This window comes from Aotus nancymaae, unplaced genomic scaffold (assembly GCF_030222135.1).
Source record: "Aotus nancymaae isolate 86718 unplaced genomic scaffold, 86718_ANA_hifiasm-v0.15.2.pri h1tg000062l, whole genome shotgun sequence".
Lineage (NCBI taxonomy): Eukaryota > Metazoa > Chordata > Mammalia > Primates > Aotidae > Aotus > Aotus nancymaae.
The window spans coordinates 20349666-20374689 of NW_026988476.1; the positions used below are offsets into that span (position 1 = coordinate 20349666).

Below are 25024 nucleotides of genomic sequence, written 5' to 3' on the forward strand. Positions count from 1 at the left end.
CCTCAAAAGACCAAATTTTCTTAGATGTATTTATTTCATAATCAATACCAGAACTGTGGAACATAACATAGTATCTACAAGGTACTTCAGTCCCAGGAAAACAAGCACATGTATAAATGCAAAGTAATAGTGCCAAAGCAATGGACTAGGATTGGATGCTAATCTTGGCTTTGTCTCCAGGCTAACTTGAAAAAAAAAAATCTGGGTCTGGCTCAAGGTAGCTGATGCCTATAACCCCAACAGTTTGGGAGGCAGAGATGAGAGGATTGCTTGAGGCCAGAAGTTCAAGACCAGCCTGGGCAACATAGAGTGATCCTTTCTCTATTTAAAGAAAAAGAAAAAATAAATCTATTTCTGGACATAAAGGATTATTAGAATCAAAGCTACATATTGTACAAGTTATGCAACACACATTCAAATACTATTTGCTACCAGAAAATTATAAATGGTACATACCTGCATCACACTGCCAACAATATAGACCTACCTTATCGGGTACTCTGTGGTCAAAGGGCTAATTACTATCAACACATTTCCCCCTTTGCTTTTAATTCAGGCCAGAGTTCATTATCACCACTCAGCATATTATTCATTTCTTTCCCTCTCCTTATAGAATTGGGTTGCACAAGGAAGTAAGGTCAATTTAATACTTTACCACTTGGTATACCAATGGAATGATAACTGTCTAGCTGTCATAAGTCATCTCTGCCAGGTTCTTTAAAAAGATACGACTTGGTGTTTGCCCTGAGGAAAGCAATACCTCCTGGTAAGAATTATGAAAATAATGGAAAATCTGCAACTCTCAATGCATGAGGAATATGTCTTTACCTTTAAAATATACAACTTCCTTTCATTTATAGAAATTTAATGAGGATATATTTTCCAAGTGTAGTCTTTTAAATTAATCTTTATTTTTTTTATTATTTTAAAATGTATTCTTGGTTATTTTGCACAAAAGACAGAAGGGGCTAAGTCTGAATCAAAGGCAAAGAAAGCCTCTGCTCAGCAGGCAAATAGCTGATCACGCACCAATTTACAGTCTTTAAATGTCTTGATCTTACAAAATGATTGATTATAAAAATGATCATATTGTTATTACTTAAATTCACAGAGGAAGACCGCCACCATCTACAGGAGAGATGCACACTAGTAATGCACCCAAACATGAAAAACTGATTTGCAAGAGTTGGCCCTTTTTTATTCCTTAAAATGATTTCAAGTCCTAAATCACAATTTGGTCGTGAAGACACTGACCAAATTTTCTAAGGGTAGTCTCTTGTAAACAGGTAAGACACCTTTTGCAGGAAGTGGGAAGGCGCTTTAAATTTACCTCGAGAACTGTAAAATGAATAAGAATATTATGACTCACTGACATTTCATATATGTGAAACGTTCATATTACAAAAAAGCCATTGCCTCATAAGTGGATACCCTTGACAAGCAAATCGCCTAGGGGGAACACTCCCAAAGAACTTAATTAAAAGTAATTACTAGGCCTGAAAATGTGCTTTTGTTTTAGAAACTGTCTAAATACCAGTGGCACTTTCTCTTGCCCGATTCCAGCCACAAATTGGAGGACAACAAATTGGTCAACGGCGGAAGTTGCCTGACGAAATGACTGCAACATGAAATCCAGTTTTATGATCATAACAAAACCTTCCTTCCGGGACCAGGCAAAAAAAAAAAAAAAAAAAAAAACTTGAGAAACGTCCTTCAAAATGCAACAGGCAATTGTGAGCCCCCCATCGCCAGCCAACGAGAAACGGCTCGGCCCCGGGGACTCCAGCCCTGTGGGAGGGACGAGCTGCTCCCCGTTAGAAGCTCGGGGAGACCGCGGGCCCGGTCCCCCACCCGCCGGCCGCCCCGGCCCCACCACTGACCTTCCTCAGGGCCGAGACCAACAGTCCCCGCCATTTCGGACTGTTCTCCTCGCTGAAGAACTCGTAAGGCTGCGGCGCCTGCTGCATGGCCCCGGCGACAGCGCCTCCGCATCGGGGGCAGCCCGCGGGCCGGGCCGGTGGCCTGACAGGCAGAGCGCGGGCCACCAAGCCTCGCCGGCGGCCGCCGCCTCCCGCCCGGGCCGAGGCTACGGCCGAGGCGGCTCGGAGGCGGCGCCGGCGGGCGGGCGGAGACCCTGGGGTCGGCTTCCTCCGCCGGGGCGGCCCTCGCCTCCCGCAGTGCCCGCAGAGGAAGCGCGGCGACCCGCGAGCCCGGGCGACCCCCGGCGGCAACCTCCTTTCCCGGCGGCGCTGGCCTGCTTCTGGGGCGGCTCCTCCTCCTTTGTCTGGGTTCGCGGCCCGGCGGGGGTACAGCTGGCCCAGCCCCGCCCCGACTCCCGCTACGGCCTCGGAGGGAGGTGAGCAGCGGCGGCTGCGGTGGCTCGTCTCCTCATCGCCTTCCCTCCGCCCTCCCAGCCGACAGCGCCACCCGCCCGGCCTGCTCGAGTCACCTCCAAAGGGCTCTGGGGACCGACCCGGAATGCGCGTCGGGCGAGCGAGCTTCACTATGGCGCGCACACTGCCGGCAGCCGCTGCCGCCCCTTTAGCAGCCGCACGGAGTGCCTCGGGGCCGCTGCCGAGCTCCGGGTCCCAGCAGCCGAGGCTCGGCCCGCCCCCTCGGCCAGGCGCTCATTTTTCCAAGTAGCCGGAGAGGCCGCACATGGAGCATGCGCGCCGCGAAGCGGGCAGAGGCGCCAGTCAGCCCTGCGCGGGGGTGCGAGGCCTGGGGCCCCAGGGAAGTCCGCGTCTCTCGGGATTGTGCGAGGGGCCTCTCCAGACTCTCTAGTTTGACTGCCTTTTACACATATCCTCCCTCTTCTCGACCTGCGCAAGACAATCCAAACTCTGTACCACCCTTGTTGCGCCTCGAGCCCCAGCAGTACCGTCGTGGGAGGTCGTATAGGGATGTAGAGAGAAAGGGGCATTCGGGCTGGACAGGATATTTAACGTATTTGTGCTCTACGTGGCTTGTTTTTATGAGTACCGTGTTTTATACAAAGTATATACCATACATAGTTTATAGTTAGGAGATATAGGAGATAGTAACTATTTCTTAGGGTGATGGTGTGGGGACCGAGAGATGAGGTGTGGAAAGCCCTTAGCCTGGTGGTAGGAGGTCAGAAGGGGCAGATGACAATGACATTGATCAAGCTTTAATTGAAAGGTCCTACACTTGCACGGGCCACTGTGCGTTCACAAAATCATACCGTTTTTACAAAACTTTCAAAAGATATTTATTTTCTCTATCGTTGTCATTCAAATTGTGTAGGCTTCAGGTCCTACAAAACCTGGATGGGCCTCTGGGACCCACTCGTTAGCAACCCAGAAAAGATCCTGACAAGCTTTTCCATTCAAAGAGGCATAGGCTCTGGCAACTTTATCATTAGCACAAAATTCGACCCACTTAAAGGTGCTGAGCATATTACTTTTAACAGGTTGTAAAGAAGATATTTTACTCCCTATCCCTAGCCACAAGCAGAGAGAAACGGAAAAGACAAACAGGGTACAAAAAATAAGTCGGTAGTACAAATGCAGTTCTAGTATCAGTAGCTGAGCAATCATTCTCCCCAAAGCATGCACCACTTTGTCATTTGGGCAAAATCAGAATGGCAGAGTTGGAAAACAAAATTATTTTTCTAATCCAAGTATCCACTAAATCAAAAATGTCCTCTAATAAATGGCCATATCCATTCTCATGTACTTGGGATAAAAGGTGGGATGGTAAAATGCTTGTATTTCTCCCGTTAATGTTTCAGTCTGTGAGAGCAAAGACTTTGGCTTATAAAGAAGTTCCATACTTTTCTTTCCTCTTCCCAGACTCCAGCTATAAACTACTGTGCTGTCAAACTACTAGACCATGTATGTTCTGTTTACTCATAGGAGAGTAAAGTTGTTAGAAATCTCATTCTTGGCCAAGAATATCAGAAGGCTTTTCTGGGCCAAATCAGGCCTGAAGACATATTTTGTTTAGCTAAGGCTGTATTTAAATTTAATTGTTAACATTTTAAAATCAAGAGTCTTCATATAAAAATCTGTATTTTCAGCTTCTCTTGACAAAGATCTGACAACATTGGGCCCTACTGCATTTGTGCAAGAGAGTAATCCACAGGCACTGGGTAGTAGCTGCCCTCTTTATAAAAAGTATGCCATCCATTTCCAGTTGGCTATACTTCCCACCTGGCACTCTTTACCCTTTTATGTAACTTGCCTAGTCTCTACAGGCATCTGAGTTGTGATCTCTGGGCTGAGCAAACAGAAATGTGATCCACATGCACGTGAAGGATAGTCCAAGAATGACAGCAGTAAAAAGTTTCCCATTCAGACAAATGGGCCATCTAGAAAAAATGTTGGATCCATACCCCATACACTACACTAGCACAAACTCCAGATATGTAAAAGGTTTAAATGTAAACAATACAATAATTCATTTATAACCTTAGAACAGAAAAGACATTTTCACTATGACACAAGATCTAAAAGACTGATAAATTCAACTTCTATAAATGTTTGAGCCGAGCATGGTGGCTCATGCCTGTAATCTCAACAACTCCAGTGGCTGAGGTAGAAGGATAGCTTGAGGCCAGGAGCTGAAGACCAGCCTGGCCAACACAGTGAGACCCTGTCTCTTAAAAAAAAAAAAAAAAAGTATGGGCCGGGTGCGGTGGCTCAAGCCTGTAATCCCAGCACTTTGGGAGTCCAGGGCAGGCTGATCACGAGGTCAAGAGATCGAGACCATCCTGGCCAACATGGTGAAACACCGTCTCTACTAAAAATACAAAAATTAGCTGCGCATGTTGGTGTGCGCCTGTAGTCCCAGCTATTCCAGAGGCTGAGGGAGGAGAATTGCTTGAACCCGGGAGGCGGAGGTTGCAGTGAACCGAGATTGTGCCACTGCACTCCAGCCTGGTGCCTGGCGACAGAGTGAAATTCTGTCTCAAAAAAAAAAAAAAAAAGTATGGCAAAAAGTCACCACCAGATAAGCCAAAAGGAAAATGACAAACTGGAAAAAATGTCTGCAACTCATTTTTGTTTGTTTGTTTAAGATAGGGTCTTACTCTCGCTCAGGATGGAGTGCAGTGGCACAATCTTAGGTCACTGCAACCTCCGCCTCCTGGGCTCAAGTGATCCTCCCATTTCAGCCTCCTGAGTAGCTGGAATCACAGGCATGTGTCACCATGTCTGGCTAATTTTTTGTATTTTTGGTAGAGACAGAGTCTCACCATGTTGCCCAAGCTGGTGCAACACATTTTTTTTTTTTTTTTTTTTTAGGAGGAATTTTGCTCATTACCCAGACTGGAGTGCAATGGCGCAGTCTCGGCTTACCACAACCTCCGCCTCTTGGGTTCAAGCAATTCTTCTGCCTCAGCCTCCTGAGTAGCTGGGATTACAGGCGCGCACCACCATGCCCAGCTAATTTTTGTATTTTTAGTAGAGACAGGGTTTCACCTTGTTGACCAGGATGGTCTCGATCTCTTGACCTCGTGATCCACCCGCCTCGGCCTCCCAAAGTGCTGGGATTATAGGCGTGAGCCACCGTGCCTGGCTGTAGCAACTCATTTTTGTAGTTACTTTCAGTAAAATATAAAAGAGCCCCTACAAATTAAAAGACTAAAATTCAGTAAGAAAAACAAAGGGGCCAGTCACAGTGGCTCACTTCTATAATCTCAGTACTTTGGGAGGCTGAGGCAGGAGGATCCCTTGAGTTCAGGAATTGAAGACCAGCCTGGGTAACATAGTAAGACCCCATCTCTATTTTTAAAAACTTTTTAAAAAATTTAAAACAAACAAAAAAAGACATACAAATGGAAACTAGGATATGAAAAGATGCTCAACATCATTGGTCATTAGAGAAATGCAGATCAAAACTACAATGAGGTACCATCTCACCCCAGTTAAAATGGCCTATATCCAAATGACAGGTAATAACAAATGCTGGTGAGGATGTGGTGAAAAAAAATCCTCTTTTTGGGGTTATACTGTTACCATTTTTCACCTACTAGAATAGCACAGATGAAAAAGTTTGATTACACACTATGACGGTGAAGATATGGGAAACAAGCATTCTAACATATTGTAAGTATATTAGGACTGTAAATTGTTTCAACTTCTGTCAAGGGCAACTAGATAATATCAAAGTTTCCCTTTGACCTAGCAAATTCTAGGAATATGTCCTGTAGGTATACTTGCTCTTATATGAAGTCACTTAGAGACAAGGTTATTCATTGCAGTGTTGTTTATTACAGCAAAAGTAAAACAAAACAAAAAATGCCCTAGAAATAATTTAAATAATCATCAATAGCAATAGGGGACTAGTTCAATAAATAATAGTAAATCCATACAGTTGAACCTATAAAGTTATTTAAAAATAACCAGACCTCTGTGGAACATTATCCAAGATATGTTGCAAAGTGAAAAGTACAGGATATATAGCACTGACAGTATGGTGCCACTTACATTAAAAAAAAAAAATGCAGGCCAGGCGCAGTGGCTTACACCTGTAATCCCAGCACTGTGGGAGGCTGAGGCAGGTGGATCACTTGACATCAGGAGTTCAAGACCAGCCTGGCCAACATGGTGAAACCCCGTCTCTACTAAAAATACAAAAATTAGCCGGGTGTGGTGGTGCATGCCTGTAATCCTGGTTACTAGGGGGACTGAGGCAGGTGGATCGTTTGAACCTGGGAGGCAGGATTGCAGCGAGCTGAGATTGTGCCACTGCACTCCAGCCTGGGCAACAGAGCGAGACTGTCTCACAAAAAACAACACAAACCAAACCAAAACAAAAATGCAGTATTTTATTATATAAGCACTGACTCAAGTAATTTCTCTGCATTTACTTTATTGGTCTGTTCTCACGCCACTAATAAAGACATACCCAAGACTTTGTAATTTATAAAGGAAAGAGGTTTAAACGATTCACAGTTCCACAGGGCTTGGGAGGCCTCAGGAAACTTAAAATTATGGCAGAAAGGGAAGCAAACATAACAGCAGCAAGGAGAGGTGTCAAGTAGAAGTGGGAAAAGCCCCTTAAAAAAACCATCAGATTTTATGAGAACTGCAACATGGGAGTAATCACCCCTATGATTCAATTACATCCCACTGGGTCCCTCCCATGAACATGGGGATAATAGGAACTACAATTCAAGATAAGATTTAGGTGGGGACACAGCCAAACCATATCAGCAAGGCTACAGAGATTTTTGTTGCCGCAAGGACGAAAACTTGCTGGCTGGAGATGAAAGGGAGATTTTTCACTGTGTACCTTTTTGTGACTTTTGTTGTTGTTGAGACGGGGGTCTTGCTATGTAGCCCAGGCTGGTCTCAAACACCTCGGCTCAAGAGAGCCTCCCTCCTTGGCCTACCAAAGTAGTAAGATTGTAGGCATGAGTCACTTTGCCCAGACTCCTTATTGTGACTTTTGAATTTGCAACCACATGAAAATAATACTTTTATTCAAAACATTAAGAGGTATAGTTAATGAAAAATTTCCAGTCTAATTAAAAATGTTTGCTTCAAGTGTTAAAAAAAAAAAAAAAATTAAAAACACTGGGCATGGTGGTTCATGCCTGTAATCCCAGCACTTGAAAGGCTGAGGCAGGCAGATCACCTGAGGTTAGGAGTTTGAGACCAGCCTGGCCAAAATGGCGAAACCCCATCTCTACTAAAAATACAAAAATTGGCCAGGAATATGGTGGGCGCCTGTAATCCCAGCTACTCAGGAAGCTGAGGCAGGAGAATCACTTGAAACCGGGAGGTGAAGGTTGCAGTGAGCCAAGATCGTGCCATTGCACTGCAGCCTGGGCAACAAAGTGAGACTCTGTCTCAAAAAAATAAAATAAAATGAAAGAAATGCAGGTATTAAACATACTGATAGTATAAGAGGGAGGGCATATGCATATATAACAAAAAGCTTAATCACAAATTTGAACTGAAATTAATATACTAATTATCATATTAATAATTTTTTTTTTTAAGACAGAGTCCTGCTCTGTTGCCCAGGCTGGAGTACAGTGGCACAATCTTGGCTCACTGCAATCTCCACCTCTGGATTCAAGCAATTCTCCTGCCTCAGCCTCCTGAGTAGCTGGGATCACAGGCACACATCACCAAGCCTAGCTAGTTTTTTTTTATTTTTAGTAGAGATTGGGTTTAGCCATGTTGGCCAGGCTGGTCTCCAACTCCTGATCTCAGGTGATCTGCCCACCTCAATCTCCCAACGTGCTGGGATTACAGGCACGAGCCACCACGCCCAGCCAATAATTTGATAGATTGTAATTTTGCTTCCCTTTGTAAATTAACTTTTTTTTTTTTGTAAAGGCAGGGTCTTGCTCTGTCATCCAGGCTAGAAAGCAGTGGCATGATCATAGTAGCTCCCTCCAGCCTTGAACTCCTAGGCTCAACAAGTATGCACCACCACGCCCAGCTAATTTATTTTGTAATTTTAAATTTTTTTTTAATAGTTTAATGTATTTTAATAGCAAACTTACAGCAACAGCACAGAAGACAGACAACATTAAAAACATGTACTTGCATGTAGGACAACTCAGTTAGAAAAGTATAGTGAATGGATGGAATCTACTGTATGATAAAAATGCTACAAACACCATTTAGTTGCCGTTAATAAGAAATTTACTTGTTTTAAAAAAAATCCAAATGCTGGCATTGTCCAGAAAAATTTAACAGGTTTATTTATAATTATTATAAAGTTGAACCGCTGAAACTTGTTCACTGAAACATTTTAACTTGCATTAATGCTTTACGTCTCCGCATTTATATTAAAAATTCACACACAAATGAAAATGGAAAAACTGCCAATACCTGATTTCTGTCCCCTATTTTTCCACTTGCAATCATATACTTAGGTACCTTTTGACCCCATGGAAAAAAAATTATCTAACGTTCAGAACTACCAATAACAGGAAGAAGAGAATTTTTTTTTTTTTGAGAATGAAATGTTTCCCATCATAGTGGATTCTTAAGCACACTCTCCATGTATGCGGCGTGCTAGCTGGATATCTTTTGGCATAATTGTTACACGTTTGGCATGGATAGCACAAAGGTTGGTGTCTTCAAAAAGGCCAACCAGATAGGCCTCACTTGCCTCCTGCAAAGCACCGATAGCTGCGCTCTGGAAGCACAGATCTGTTTTGTTTTTTTTTTTTTTTTTGAGACGGAGTTTCACTTTTGTTACCCAGGCTGGAGTGCAATGGCACGATCTTGGCTCACCGCAACCTCCGCCTCCTGGGTTCAGGCAATTCTCCTGCCTATGAACCACTGCACCTGGGCTTTCCCTTTTTTCAAGTTTAGAAAGGCTTTTGATGAAAATTTGAATGATCCAAGCACAATTTAAATTTTAAAAGACAGAAATTTACCACCAATATTCTCCCACTTAACATTTTCAAGAAGGACTTACTCAACATTTCTCCCATTTACTCTTGCATACTTCCTCAATTTATTTAAAGCTACAAGTGCTACCAGTCAATAGCAAAGTAAAGCAATGCCACAGGAAATAATCAATGTTGTTATCACTCATTTTCATGGGTTGCTGCCATAGCTAGCTCAGTCCTCTCACAGCCACCTGCCTAAAAGAAGTTGAAGCAGGCCCTCAGACCAGCCTTTGTCCAATGACCCTTATGGGAGGCTCATGTCCAACCCCCTGTAAGAGATAGCATATCTAAAATGTCTTCCCGGCCAGGCGTGGTGGCTCACACCTGTAATTCCACCACTTTGGGAGGCCGAGGCGGGCGGATCACCTAAGGTCGGAAGTTTGAGACCCTCCTGGCCAACATGGTGAAAGCTCGTCTCTACTGAAAGTTTTCTGAAAAATTAGCCGGGTATGGTGGCGCACACCTGTAATCCCAGCTACTAGGGAGGATGAGGCAGGAGAATTGCTTGAACCCGAGAGGTGGAGGTTGCAGTGAGTCGAGATCGCACCACTGCACTCTAGTCTGCATGACAGAAGGATACTCTGTCCCCTCAAAAAAAGAAAAAAGTATTCCCAAGAGGAACCATAATTTTGTATGAAATTCCAAAAGATTGATTTAGTATGCTCCCCGCCCCCACAAAAGAAGGCATTGTATGTTTGTATGTTACATACAACCTATTGAACAAAAAGAGTGTTTTCTGGTTCTCCAGGGTATGAAGATGCCACTGAGGTTATCTAAATATTGCCACCACCACCAGGTAGAAAGTGATTGTTTGTAAATGAGGGAAGTAGCTGTTCCAAAACCCATCTCTTATAATAAAGGTAAAAAGGAAAAGCATCATTCAAATTTTTGTTATTTATGTTATTGCCATAGAATCCGTCAAATTCCTGACAGTTATAAAGTTGAGCTGTCAACAATGACTCTGTATTCATAATCTGTTCAGTACAGCTCCCAGGGGTCTGTTTGTCAACAATCAAATATGTATCCAGATTCTGATTAGAGAATAGGGAAGTTAAAAGAAAAACTTTGTTTGCCCAAAAGTGTTAAAAATTATAGTAATTTGCTTAGGTTATTTACTAGTTGTGCCTAATTATTAGGTGTGATGGATATAGTATATGGCAGGCAACATAGTAATACATTCTACCCTCCTAGTAACCCAGAGACTAGAAAGCTAAAAGCCGAAATTCCCTTGCAGCCAGGATTCTGGATATGATTTAGGTTGGGCCTATCAGATACACTGGAGTGAGATACAGAAGGCAGAAGTGAGTTGGAAGCTTCAACTTGATATTTCTGTTAGCAAGCATCATTCAGTCACTAGTTTTATGTGGCAGCAGCAATGGCTAGACTCATCGTGTTAGTTCTCTATGGATCACAGTTGTTTTGAAATTACTCTCTTAGTGACCTGGTTCTGTGGTGTGGCTTTGAGGCTTGTTCCTGAAAGCTCAACCATAATCTACTTCATTAGCCTTTCAATGATTCTGTATGCTCTGAATGAATGTATTATTATTATTATTACTTTTTTTTTTTTTTAAGATGGAGTCTCACTCTGTTGCCCAGGCTGGAGTGCTGTGGCACGGTCTCGGTTCACTACAACCTCCGCCTCCTGGGTTCAAGTGAGTCTCCTACCTCAGCCTCCTGAGTAGCTGGGATTACAGGCACCTGCCACCACACCCAGCTAATTTTTAGTATTTTTAGTAAAAACAGGGTTTCATCACGTTGGCCAAGCTGGTCTTGAACTCTGGACCTCATGATCTGCCCACTTTGGCCTCCCAAAGTGTTGGAATTACAGGCATGAGCCACTGCGCCCAGCCTATTATTACTTTTAGACAGGGTCTCACTGTTACCCGGGCTGGAGTACAGTGGTGCTATCATAACTCCCTGCAGCCTTGAACTCTTGGGCTCCTGGATCCCTGTCTCGGCCTTTTAGATAGCTAGGACTACAGCCATATTTCACCACACTTGGCTAATTTTTTGTTTTTGTAGAGAGAGGGTCTTGCCATGCTGCCCAGGCTTGTCTCACACTTTTGGCCTTAAGCAGTCCTCCTGCCTCAGCTTCCCAAAGTGCTGGGATTACAGGCACAAGTCACCATATGGCCCAAAATAAATTTATTTTTGTATAACTAGCTAGAATGGATTCTATTCTCTGCCAAATAAACCCAAAATAATAAACTGAACAAGGCAAACCTCCTCCCTCTGGGGTAGGTTTATACGACTTTGTTAGTTTATATCACTAACCCACAACAAAGTGTTGTTTTGTTCTGTGATTCCCATTTTCACTGATAACCAAACTTCAGTTTTTTGACCCAAGTATATAATCATTTACCCTCTTATAAAAAGTGTGATTCTTTAGTGTTATCCATTGATGTGATTTCTGGAAACTCATAGCCTGGAATGACTCTCCAGATTCCCTTCAACCCTGTGGTTCTCACCTACCATATCCACTCTTAGAGTAAATGTCATCATTATATGACTTCCATAGGAAGTTTCCTTCCATAGGAAACTAGCATTCTCTCAATCAGAAATGCTGGTAGAACCTTGAAATCCTCACTGTCACAATCAACCCTTTTAAAATAACATTTAACATTAGGCTTTTCCTTTAATTCCAGAAAACTTACTGAGTAATTCTGGAGACAATTCAAAAACAAAATTATATTCAAAACTTCACTACCAACCACAAAATTCTAACATGCAAAGTAGAAGCAAAAAGCATCTTTATATTCCTAAATTTCAAAGCACAAACTTGGATGTCAGAAGACAACCTTTTCCTATTGACCCGTAACATAATCAAGATGCTTGATTCTCAGTATTCAGAAGGATCCAGAAAATCAGAATTTTCTACAGGTCCCAGCTGGAATGATTGATTAAGGATCTAAGAAAGTCTGGGCGCAGTGGCTCATGCCTATAATCCCAGCATTTTGGGAGGCCAAGACAGGTGGATCCCTTGAGTCAGGAGTTCGAGACCAGCCTGGTCAACATGGTCAAATACAAAAATGAGCTGGGCTTGGTGGTATGCGGGAGGCTGAGGCAGGAGAATTACTTTGAACACAGGAGGCAAAGGCTGAATGGAGTGAGATTCTGAGAGACAGAGACGAGAGAGAAGAAAAGGAAAAGAGGAAAGGAAGGAGAAAGAGAGAAAGAAAGAGAAAATAGAGAAAGAGAAAAAAGAGAGAAAGAGAGAGGAAGGAAGGAGGGAGGGACGGAAGGAAGGAAGGAATGAATCTAAGAAAAACATAGGCAAAGGTTAAGGATCTAGGCATTCTGGGAACGAACAATTAGTATGTGACCCGCATGACTTGGGAAGCTGCTCAAGAGACCAAAACAACAACAAAAACCTAAATGAAAAAAAGAACATGCTCTTATTATAAACTGCTATCACAGCAGGTGTGGTGACCCAAGCCTGTAATCTCAGCATGTTGGGAGGCCAAGGCAAGACTGCCTGAGCCCATGAGTTCCAGACCATCCTGGGCAAAACAGTGAAACTCCGTATCCTAAAAAAAAAAAAAAAAAAAAAAAAAAAAAAGTAGCTGGACATAGAGGTGCATACCTGTAGGCTCAGCTACTCAAGAGGCTAAAGCAGGAAAATTACTTGAGCCCAGGAGGATGAGGCTACAGTTAGCTATGATCACGCCACTGCACTCCAACCTGGGTCCTGGGTGATAGAGTGTGGCTGTGTCTTAAAAAAAAATTAAAAGGCCAGGCACAGTGGCTCATACCTGTAATCCAAGCACTTTGAAGTCAGGAGTTTGAGACCAGTCTGGCCAACATGGTGAAACCCCATCTCTACCAAAAATATATCTATCTATATATATAGATAGATATATTTTTGAGACAGGGTTTCACTCTTGTTACCCAGGCTGGAGTGCAATGGCATGATCTCGGCTCACCGCAACCTCTGCATCCTGGGTTCAAACAATTCTCCTGCCTCAGCCTCCCGAGTAGCTGGGACTACAGGTGCGTGCCACCATGCCCAGCTAATTTTTGTATTTTTAGTAGAGACAGGGTTTCACCATGTTGACCAGGATGGTCTCAATCTCTTGACCTTGTGATCCACCCACCTTGGCCTCCCAAAGTGCTGGGATTATAGGCGTGAGCCACCGCGCCCGGCCAAAAATATTTTTAAAAAGCCAAGTGTGAATGGTTTGAACTCAGGAGGCAGAAGTTGCAGTGAGCCAAGATGGTGTAACTGCACTCCAGCCTGGGCAACAGAGCAAGACTCCGTCTTAAAAAAAAGAAAATAAATAAAAAATAATTTAAAAATAAACTGATATCCCTAAAAGACATCTCTTATATTCCCAGGGGACAAATTTAAGAAAAATTAAATCTGAAAGGCATGAAAGCAACAACCACTGTTGTAGCCATTTCATTCTGCTTCAGAGCAACAAAAAGAGGTTTTTCTAAAGACACAGTTTTAAGCAAAACTTGGCTGAAATTCAAGGTTCTGTAGTGAGAGATGTCCCTCTGTTATCACTGTCCCTCAGGTCTTTCCTAATATTCAAAAGTTGGGCTTCCTGAGCAACCCAAGACCTGCCATCTTTCACCATATCTAAAAGGTAAATTTCTCATTTTATCCCGGGGCAAAAGAAACTTAAAATAACTTTAGGCCGGGCGCAGTGGCTCACGCCTATAATCCCAGACCTTTGGGAAGCTGAGGTGGGCAGATAACGAGGTCTGGAGTTTGAGACCAGCCTGATCAACATGGTGAAACCCTTCTCTACTAAAAATACAAAATTTATTCCTGCTTTAGCCTCTTGAGTAGCTGTAATCCCAGCTACTTGGGAGGTTGACACAGGAGAATCGCTTAGACTCGGGAGGCGGAGGTTGCAGTGAGCCAAGATCTGGCCATTGCACTCCAGCCTGGGCAACATAGCAAGACTCCATTTCAAAAAAAATACACACACACACACACACACACACACACACACACACACATACATATATATAAATATATAACTTTAACATGATACCCTTCCCATAAGCAAAATATAATATCAATTAATAACAACAATAAAAAAAAAACCACAATACTTTCTAGGATTTGAGGCCAGAAAAGTAAAGTTGGTTGGTATCAACATTGTTATTCCCTTCAGGGCTTCAGGGTGTATTTCCATTCTTAAACTCTTTAATGAGTACAAACTATTTGAAAACATCTCCAGGGAGCTTTTGCTTTCCCAACCACTTCACCCTGTCCTTCTACCCTAAGCATTGATGAAGATATTTCAGAATCTCTCTTTGAGTGTATTAGAAAAGCTTAGTAACTGACTTTAGGATTACAACTCAAAAATGTTTACAAGATCTTAGATAATAGTGTATGCACAGAAAGATGAGGAAACCTCTGATCAAGAAGTCTAGACACAGATCAAGGGCCTAGGAGGGCAGAGCCAGTCCTTAAACAATATAGACACCATGTCTTCTGTGTTTACAGGGATAGCTCATAGGTACAGCCATCAGGGTTGGACTGCCTCCAAAAGCAGGCCCTACAAACTCCCATAGGCGAAGGCCTGGCAGTATACCCCACTCTCACCACCATCCTTTGAAGAAAGTTCTAAGAGTAAAGGTTATCCAACAGGCTACCAGGTAGATTTCAAATGACCTCAGGGAAAGTGGAATTCTGCCAACAGTAGAGGCAACTCCCCAAACAGTGCTACAGCTGACAGGATCAAGGGAAGGACTTTGATATACATATATATGTATGGATAAAAGAGTTAACCTACGTAACATGAAACACCAAAAATATACCTGCTGGTACATCAAGAGTTTCTCACAAGCACTCTGAAGTTAAAACCTAAAATGCTCCACTTTTTACCCAAAATGTAAACTACTAAACATCATTTTGCATTATCTACTAACCCAGAAATGAGTTTTTAAAAAAGGTTGGCTGCTATATAAAGCAAACAGTTTATGTTTTACATATAAAAAATTTATTTGCATGAAGTTTTTATGGAACTACAAAATATGTTATCTACAACATCAAGGCTTGTTAAAATATTTTAAATATTTATATACATTTATTCTGTCAGAAATACATAAAGATTTTAAATATTATATCAGTATTAAACAACAAAACGCTATTGACATACATATGAAATGCTTTATAAACAGAATAACCTACATATTCAAAACACTTTCAACAAATTTTTCACTTTTATTTTTTGGGGTATCGTATAGACTCAAATGGATTGAGGACTGCTTCAATTAGGACAATCATTTTTTGTAATTCCAGTATTTACAAGTGTGTATGCAATTGTACTATTGATGAAACAGAGAATAATATTTTCCACCTCTTAGTAACCTTGTAATGGAACAGAAAAATATCCTGTGTTTGCATTTCTTGTAGGAATCAGCTGTTAACAAAGACACACTAGGGCTTGTTTCTTCTGTCAATGATATCTAAATGCTTATGCTCAACCCAAGTGTTGAATAATAGCCTACTCTGTTTACCTGGGATGTGCTACTTCTTGAACAGGAGCTGATGATGTGTAGCCTTTCAAGTTAATGGATGAGGTAGCTCAATCAATGTAATCACCAATGCTTGAAGTGAAGGGGGGAAAGGAAGAAAACAGAAACATTTTTCCTATCAACCAAAATGCACATCCTTCTCACCCATCCATCATACAGCTTTGGAGAGCTAAGAGTAAAGAAGACAGAGTAGAAGATGAATCCTGAGAGAGCAAATGAGAGAGAATGGATGAAAATGCCTCACCTAAAAGTGGTTCAGTACTCATAGTTCTGCAGTCAGGTCGCCACATTTTCACTTACGTTTCTATTTCCTAACTTTCTAAATTCTAAGAATCATTTCAACAGATACCACACAACACATATATACAGGATATAGTACAGCACTGGGAATCAACTTGAAATGCTCATGAGGTAAACATGAATGTAAGGCACTTTCGCGGTTTACAAAAGTGAATGCCTCAAAGTTAAATATTTATCAAAAATGGAAAAATATCCTTATGCAAGTTTATAGGAGCCCTGAAAAACCAAGTAGGTATGAATCATTAGCAATCTTGGCCAATATTTTGAGAGGCTTAGTGTGACTAAAGATCAGAGATATAATAGATAAATATCTTTTTTAAATTACAGAGTTCTACACATCAGTGTCAAGATTCTAAATTGCTCTCATAAAAACCTATCTCTTCTAAGTTATTTCATTTCTTAGCCACAGAGACTGAAGAACAGGATAACCACTCAGTGTACTGCTGTTTAGATGTAATGATGATACCATACCACATCAGTTACAAAGAAACTGGAAATAATAAAGGTTTTGAGTTTGTTTTGTTATTTCCTATGAGTATTATAACTAAGAATCTTATTCAAACTACTCAAAAATGTAGATTTTGTGTATTTTCTTGAAATGATGAATTTTTAATTTCCAAATACAAATATTGTTGCTCTAAATAATGTGAGTTTTATGACTCTTCAAAATTAAAAGAATGTTTGCAACTACAATATATTTTCTTGCCTAGGAGAGACCAAACGAGCTTAGATGGTATAACGCCGAAAAAATGATTTAAGAAAATAACCCATTTTTATGCCACCTTTCTGTAAATTTTTCTTTTGAGAGAGTCTCGCTCTGTTGCCCAGGCTGAAGTGCAGTGGCACTATCTCAGCTCACTGCAACCTCTACCTCCCAGGTTCAAGCAATTCTCCTGCCTCAGCTTCCTGAGTAGCTGGGCTTACAGGTGTGTGCCACCATGCCTGGATAATTTTTGTATTTTTTTAGTAGAGACAGGGTTTCACCATCTTCGCCAGGCTGGTCTTGAACTCCTGACCTTGTGATCCACCCGCCTCAGCCTCTCAAAGTGCTGGGATTACAGGCATGAGCCACCGTGCCTGGCTCTCCAAAATTCTTAAAAAGCCAAATCTTCTCTAGGTCATGGTTGGAAAGGACAGGTCATTAACACAGTCAGAGATTCAGGGTTGGGAGGTGGCTCACATCTGTAATCCCAGCACTTTGGGAGGCCGAGGCAGGTGGATCACTTGCCATCAGGAGTTCGAGACAATCCTGGCCAACACGGTATAACCCCATCTCTACTAAAAATACAAAAAATTAGCCAGGCATCATGGTGGGCGTCTGTAATTATAGCTACTTGGGAGGCTGAGGCAGGAAAATCACTTGAACCCGGGAGGCAGAGGTTGCAGTGAGCCAAGATCACACCATGGCATGGAATTTATTTTTGTTATTTTTATTTTTTGAGACATAGACTCACTTTGTTGCCCAGGCTAGGGTGTAGTGGCACGAACGTGGAACACTGTAGCCTTGACCTCCCAGGCTCAAGCAATTCTCCTGCCTCAGTCCCCAAGTAGCTGGGACTACAGGCACACAACAATCATGCCCAGCCAATTTTTTTATTTTTTGTAGAGATAGGGTTTCATTTGCCATGTTGCCCAGGCTGGAATTTTTTTTTTTTGGATGAGGTCTTGCTCTATCATCCAGCCTGGAATGCAGTGGCATGACCATAGCTCACTGCAGCCTGGATCTCCTGGGCTCAAGTGATCCTCTCACCTCAGCCTACTGAGTGTCTGGAACTCTAGGCACTACACCCAGCTAATTTTTTGTAGAGACAAGGTTTCACCATGTTGCCCAGGCTGGTCTCAAACCCCTGGGCTACAATCTGCCTGCCTTGGCCTCCCAAAGTGCTGGCAGTTGAAGGCATGAACACCAGCCCCCAGCCTAACATTTAAAAAATTATTATTATTATTTTCTTGCTCTGTCACCCAGGCTGTAATGCAGTGGCTGAATCTCAGCTCACTGCAACCTCCACCTTCTTGGTTCAAGTGATTCTCCTGCCTCAGCCTCCATAGTTGAGATTACAGGCATGTACCACTATGCCTGGCTAATTTTTGTAGAAAATTATTATTTCTATGTTACATCATTTTAACAATTCAGTGGTTATCTTTCACATAAAAATGAAATTTTAAAAATCATATTTCATATTAAAGAATGAAATTAGTACATTCTTGTTGCTGACATGGAGATTTTAGTGCATACCTAGCTCCTTTCATTATTTACAATTCAAATCTTTGTTGCACTTCATCTGCAATCATTCCAGAAATTGCGATGGAAGAAGTAGCAGCAGGGGAAGGTGCATTTCTCACATGAAGAATGCGATTTCCAATATCCCCAACTCCTCCATCAAATACAAAATCTTCTACCAGGTTTCCATCTCTATCCAGGGCTTGAGCTCTTACTCCAGCTGGACCTCTGCAAAAGCAAAAGATGGGAGTTAGCTGACTCAGAGACATAGGATACTTTACAAGTCAGTGTTTCCAAAGATTGTTAAAGCAATAAAGTATTCTTCTAAATGCACAATTCTGTGGAAACATAATGAGTTTGTGTTTAACCAAAGGCTGCCAGTTGTAGCCTGTCAAACCTATATTGTTAGCTTAGAGCCTAATACCTATTACATAACAATAGTATAATAAATGCTTAGCAAAGAAATACATAAAAACAAGCAAGTTACTAATCAGTGTCTCCTCTTTCCAAAGGTAAGTCTACATTTAATTAGAACAGGTATATTTTTATTTAAATTTGTAGAATGAATTTATTATAAAAATCAATCAACGGCAACAATAAGCCTCATCTGAGTAATGCAAATCAATGAGAGCAGGGGTTATGTGTCAGATGCATTCCTGTATCCTATTCTATTTATTTTTGTATTTTTAAAATTCACACGATTAAAATTTATGGAGAGAAATATTTGCAAATGTCAACAAGTTGTTGTTTTGCAGTTTGTTTTTAACAGTTTACCCTTTAATATCAGGATCATCTTCAGTTTATAAAGATGATAGGAAAAGCATAAAAATGAATTAATTTAGCAGATGTTAATACAATGAGAGTCTTTTTTTTCCCCCCAAATTAATAGGTCTTTTATTGCATCATTTAAATATCACAAGTAGGTCTTAGCTATGATAGGCATCTTGTTTCTGTAGCTGGACAACTCTAAGGTCTTACTCATCAGCCTGCTGAACAGTTTCTTTTTCAGAGACATAGATACCATCCAAAAATTTCCAGATATCCTTGTTTTTAACTGTTGTAGCTTGCTGAATTAAAGCCGCTGAATTTGAAACAAGCTCAATGTCATTTCCTTCAAGGATTAATTCATCTTTCTGGGCTTGAGATACTGAACAAGCAAACCTGGTCTCATCCGAGCCCTGCGGATGTATTTTTCACCTAAGAAATTTCGGATTTCAACAAGAGACCCTTTCTCCCGGATAATGACGTTGATGGGGAAGTGAGCACACATAGACCTCATCTTGTAATGGAAGCCCAGCGTAACACCCTTGATCATGTTCTGTATGTGACTACAAATAGTCCGAATGGTAGCCAGTTCCTTTCTGTTACCCCACCATTTGTCAACCCGGAGCCTCTTTTTTTTCTTTCCAAGAAGACTGAGTTCTACATTGATGTGATTGAAGTCCCTCCGCAGGATTCCTCTAGGGCCTTTCACAATAACTGTGTGTCCCTTCAGAGTAACGTCGACATTTTCTGGAATGTCGACAGTCTGATTGCTTGGAATGGTCGTCATTCTCGCAGTAAACGCAGCAAAGAAGGAATGTCTTTCCTCATCATGTACTTGTATCCCATAAGGGGAGGGGAGATAGAGTCTTGAACTGTTCCTCTGGTTGTGTACACAACCATACCTGGCTAATTAAAAAAAATTCTTTTTGTAGAGACGAGGTCTCACTATGTTGCCCAGGCTGGTCTCAAACTTCTGGCCTCAAGTGATCCTCCCACCTTAGCCTCCCAAAATGCTGGGATTATAGGCATGAACAACTGTAAGACACTGATAATCTTTATTACTTAAAATTCTATTTTATAACATTTGAGTTCACAGATTTTTGCTGCTTTTCTAAAATAGTCAAAACTTACAAATGGAATTTGAATCCAATGTTTCTGAACTACAAAAGAGCACCTCTTAGGAAACTTGTCCAAAGAAGCCCAGTGTAAAAAATTCTATCTTATACATACCAGCAAGACTCAAGAAATCAGGAAACAGTATTAAACATTTTTTACTATTTCTGGGACATCTCAGGTAAGTACTTGCAGAAGATACAAAGAACACTATGAGGGCACTGCCCTCTAAGACCTCAGCCTGGCTGAAGAGAGATAATAGTAACAGCTATTATTTACTAAGTGCTTACTCTGTGCTAGAGATTACCTCATTTAATCCTCAAAACAACTCAGTTTGTATTTAACAGCAAAGAAACACAGAGAGATTAAATAACTTGCCTGAAGTCACAGAGCTATATAATATTCATTCATAGAGAGGTAAATAAGAATTATAACATTAAGAGTGAAAGGTTGTATGATAAAGATAAGTGATCTTCCCTATAGAATCCTGCAAGGAATCTGGACAGGAGATATTTAGCTGTAAGAATTTCCAAGTAAGAATCAGATTATGGGGGCAGGTAGATGGTGGAACAGAAGCCTACATCATTAGTCCCCCCGCTAGAAAACTGAATTTTAACTACCTTCACACAGAAAAGCACCGTCACAAGAACCAAAAATCAGGTGAGCAATCACAGTACCTAGTTTTGACTTCATATCATTAAAAGAGGCATTGAGGAGGGCAGAAAAGATGGTCTTGCATTGCCAATGCCACCCCTCCCTCACCCCCCCTGCAGCAACCATGTGGTGTGGAGAGAGTACCTATGCACTTGAGAAAGGAAGGGCACAGTGAATGAGGGACTTTACATTGAACTCAGTGCTGCCCTGTCACAGTGGAGAATAAAGCCATGGTGGGCTCAGCCAGTGCCAGCACATGGAGGGAGCATTTGGATGAGCCCTAGCTAGACAAGAAGCATCTATCCCAGTGGTCAGAACCTGAGTTTCCTTGCAAGCCTCATCACCGTGGGCTGAAGCACTCTGGGGTCCTAGATAAACTTAAAAGACAATCTAGGGCACAAGGACTGCAATTCCTAGGCTACTAGCACTAGGCTGGGCTTACAGTAAGTGGACTAGGGTGGCATATGGTTTAGGAAGACACCAGCTGGCATAGCTAAGCGAGTGCTTGTGTCATCCATCCCCCAAACCAAGGCAGCTGCAATAGAAGTGACTCCTTTCTTCTGCTGAAGGAGTAAAGAACAAAGAGTAAAGAGGACTGTCTTACATCTTGGATTCCAGCTCAGCCACAGTAGGATATGGCACTGGGCAGAGTTGTGAGGCCCGCATTACAGGCCCTAGGTCCTAAACATTTCTAGACCCACCCTAGGCCAAAAGGGAAGCTATTGTCTTGAAGGGAAAAAACCCAGTCCTGGCAGGATACATTACCTGCTGACTACAGAGCCCTTGGGCCCTGAATAACCAGCAGCAATACCCAAGGAGTGCGTCATGAGCCTTGGATGAGACTCTGAGATGTGCTGGCTTCAGGTTTGACCCAGCACATTCCCAGTTTTGGTGGCTACAGTGAAAGACTCCTTTTGTTTGAGAAAAGCAGAGAGAAAAGTAAAGAGGACTTTGTCTTACACCTTAGGTACCAGCTCAGCCACAGTAAGGTAGAGCAACAAGCAAGTTCTTGGGGTCCCAAAGTCAGGCCTACACATTTTTTTTTTTTTTGAGACAGAGTCTCTATCTGTTGTCGAGGCTGGAGTGCAGTGGTGTGATCTCAGCTCACTGCAACCTCCAGCTCCTGGGTTCCAGCAATTCTCCTGCCTCAGCCTCCCAAATAGCTGGGAGTACAGGTGCACACCACCACACCCGGCTAATTTTTGTATTTTTAGTAGAGACAGAGTTTTGCCATGTTGGCCAGGCTGGTCTCGAACTCCTAACCTCAGATAATCTGCCCGTCTCGGCCTTCCAAAGTGCTGGGATTACAGGCGGCAGCCACTGCGTCCTGCCCAGGCCTACACTTTTGAACAGCATTTCTGTAACTGCCCTGGGCCAGAGGGGAACCCACTGCCCTGAAGGGTAAGTCCCAGGCCAGGCAGGATTCACCACAAGCTGATGGAAGAGCGCTTCAGCTTTAAGTGAACATTGGTGGTGGCCTGGCAGAATCCCTCTCAACGGTGGTGGCCACAGGGAGAGGGCTCTCTACCTGTGGAAAGAAAAGAGATGAGGGGGAAGGACTCTGTATTATGGTGTGAGTGCTAGCTTATCTGCAGTACGATAGAACATCAGGTAAACTACTAAGGTATTTGACTCCAATCCCTGGCTTACAGACACTGTCTCTGGACACGCCTGGGGCCTGTAGGAGCTTACTGCCCTGAAGGGAAGGACTCTGGGCGAGACCCAGTGCTGGGCTGGCTTCAGGTCTGACCCAGTGCAGTCAGAGTGGTGGTGGCCACAGAGTGCTTGCATCACCACACGCCCAGTTCCAGGGGGTTTAGCACAGAGAGAAAGAGGCTCCATTTATTTGGGAGGAAGTAAGGGAAAAGAACAAGAGTCTCTGCTTGGTGATCCAGATAATTCCTCTGCCTTATCCAAGACCACCAAGGGGGTACCTCCACGAGTCTGCAAAAAACAGTGTTATTGGAGTTAGAATACCTGGAAACCCTTCCCAAGAAGGATAGGCACAAACAAGCTCAGACTGTGAACACTACAGGAAGTACCCAACTCTTCAATGCCCAGACACCAAAGAACATCTACTACTATCAACACCATCCAGGAATACATAACCTCCTCAAATAAACTAAATAAGGCACCAGAGACCAATCTTGGAGAAAAAGAGATATATGACCTTTCTGACAGAAAATTCAAAATAGCTGTTCTGAAGAAACTCAAAGAATTTTAAGACAACACAGAAGGAATTCAGAACTCTTTCAGATAAATTTAACAAAGGGATTGAAATAATTAAGAAGAATTAAGCAGAAATTCTAGAGTTGAAAAATGCAACTGACATGCTAAAGAATGTATCAGTCTCAATAGCAGAACTGACCAGGCAGAAGAATTTGTGAGCTTAAAGATGGGCTATTTGAAAATACATAGTCAGATGAGACAAAAGAAAAAATGCCTACAAGATTAATAAAACATTTTCAAAAAGGTAAATCTAAGAATTACTGGCCTAAAAGAGGAGGTACAGAAACAGGGGTAGAGTTTATTCAAAGGTATTATAACAGAGAACTTCCCAAACCTAGAAAAAGATATCAACATTCAAGTACAAGAAGATTACAGATTCCCAAGTGCATTTAATCCAAAGACTACCTCAAGCCATTTAATAATCAAACTCTGAAAGGTCAAGGATAAAGAAGGAATTCTAAAAGCAGCAAGAAAAAAGAAACAAGTAATATACAATGGTGCTCCAATACATCTGGCAGCAGACTCTTCAGTGGAAACCTTACAGGCCAGGAGGGAGTGTCATGACACATTTAAAATGCTGAAGGAAAAAACCCTTTTACTCTAAAATAGTCAATCCAGTGAAAATATCCTTCAAGCATGAAGGAGAAATACTTTCCCAGACAAACAAAAGCTGAGGGATTTCATCAATACTAGACATGTCCTACAAGAAATACTAAAGGGAGGGCCGGGCGCGGTGGCTCAAGCCTGTAATCCCAGCACTTTGGGAGGCCGAGGCGGGTGGATCACGAGGTCAAGAGATCGAGACCATCCTGGTCAACATGATGAAACCCCGTCTCTACTAAATATACAAAAAATTAGCTGGGCATAGTGGTGCGTGCCTGTAATCCCAGCTACTCAGGAGGCTGAGGCAGGAGAATTGCTTGAACCCAGGAGGCGGAGGTTGCGGTGAGCCGAGATCGCGCCATTGCACTCCAGCCTGGGTAACAAGAGCGAAAACTCCGTCTCAAAAAAAAAAAAAAAAAAAAAAGAAATACTAAAGGGAGCTCTTCAATCTGAAAGAAAAGGATGTTAATGAGCAAGAAGAAATCATATAAAGGTACAAAACTTCCTGGTAACAGCAAGCACACAAAAACACACAGAATAGTATAACACTGTAGTTTGTGGTATGTAAACTTCTCTTGTCTTACACAGAAAGACTAAATGAATCAATAAAAAATAATAACTACAACAACTTTTCAAGACATAGTACAGTAAGACATAAAGAGAATAAAAAATTAAAAAGCTGGGAACAAAGTTAAAGTGTAGAGTTTCTGTTAGTTTTCCTTCTGTGTGTTTGTTTGTATATGCAATCAGTATTAAGTTGTCATCAGTTTAAAATAGTGGGTAATAAGATAGTATTTGCAAGCCTCATAGTAACCGCAAATAGGAAAACACACAATGGGTACCAAAAAATTAAATAAATAAAAAGAAAGAAATTAAAGCATACCATCAGAAAAAAATCACCCTCATTAAAAGGAGGACAGGAAGACTGCAAATCACCAGAAAACAAGTAATAAAATGGCAGGAGTAAGTCCTTACTTATCAATAACAACACTGAATGTAAATAGACTAAATCCTTCAGTCAAAAGACACAGAGTAGCTGAATGAATAAAAAAACAAGACCCAATAATCTGGTGCCTAAAAGAAACACACACACTTCACCTATAAAGACACACACAGACTAAAAATAAAGGGATGGAAAAAGACATTCCATCACAATGGAAATGAAAAAAGAGCAGGAATAGCTATACTGATATCAAACAAAATAGGTTGCAAGACAAAAACTGTAAGAAGAGACATAGAAGATTATTATATGATGATAA

General features: G+C 41.9%; 2 protein-coding genes and 1 pseudogene across 3 annotated transcripts in view; all 3 read right to left on the minus strand.

Annotated features, from left to right (window-relative positions):
• SOS2 (SOS Ras/Rho guanine nucleotide exchange factor 2) overlaps window positions 1–2262 on the minus strand; it is a 119114-nt gene extending 116852 nt beyond the window's left edge. For both annotated transcript variants that reach the window (XM_012456256.2, XM_012456255.3), the window contains exon 1: window positions 1881–2262. In XM_012456256.2, the coding sequence (XP_012311679.1) occupies window positions 1881–1967 (87 nt within the window). In that variant the 5' untranslated portion in view covers window positions 1968–2262. The remainder of the gene's footprint in view (window positions 1–1880) is intronic.
• A 13063-nt stretch (window positions 2263–15325) lies between these two features.
• The window catches only part of L2HGDH (L-2-hydroxyglutarate dehydrogenase), a 72411-nt gene continuing 62712 nt past the window's right edge, over window positions 15326–25024 (minus strand). The window contains exon 10 of the mRNA XM_012456247.2: window positions 15326–18629. Coding sequence (XP_012311670.2) covers window positions 18434–18629 — 196 coding nt within the window. The 3' untranslated portion in view covers window positions 15326–18433. The remainder of the gene's footprint in view (window positions 18630–25024) is intronic.
• LOC105719930 (large ribosomal subunit protein uL6-like) lies at window positions 18829–20263 on the minus strand (annotated as a pseudogene).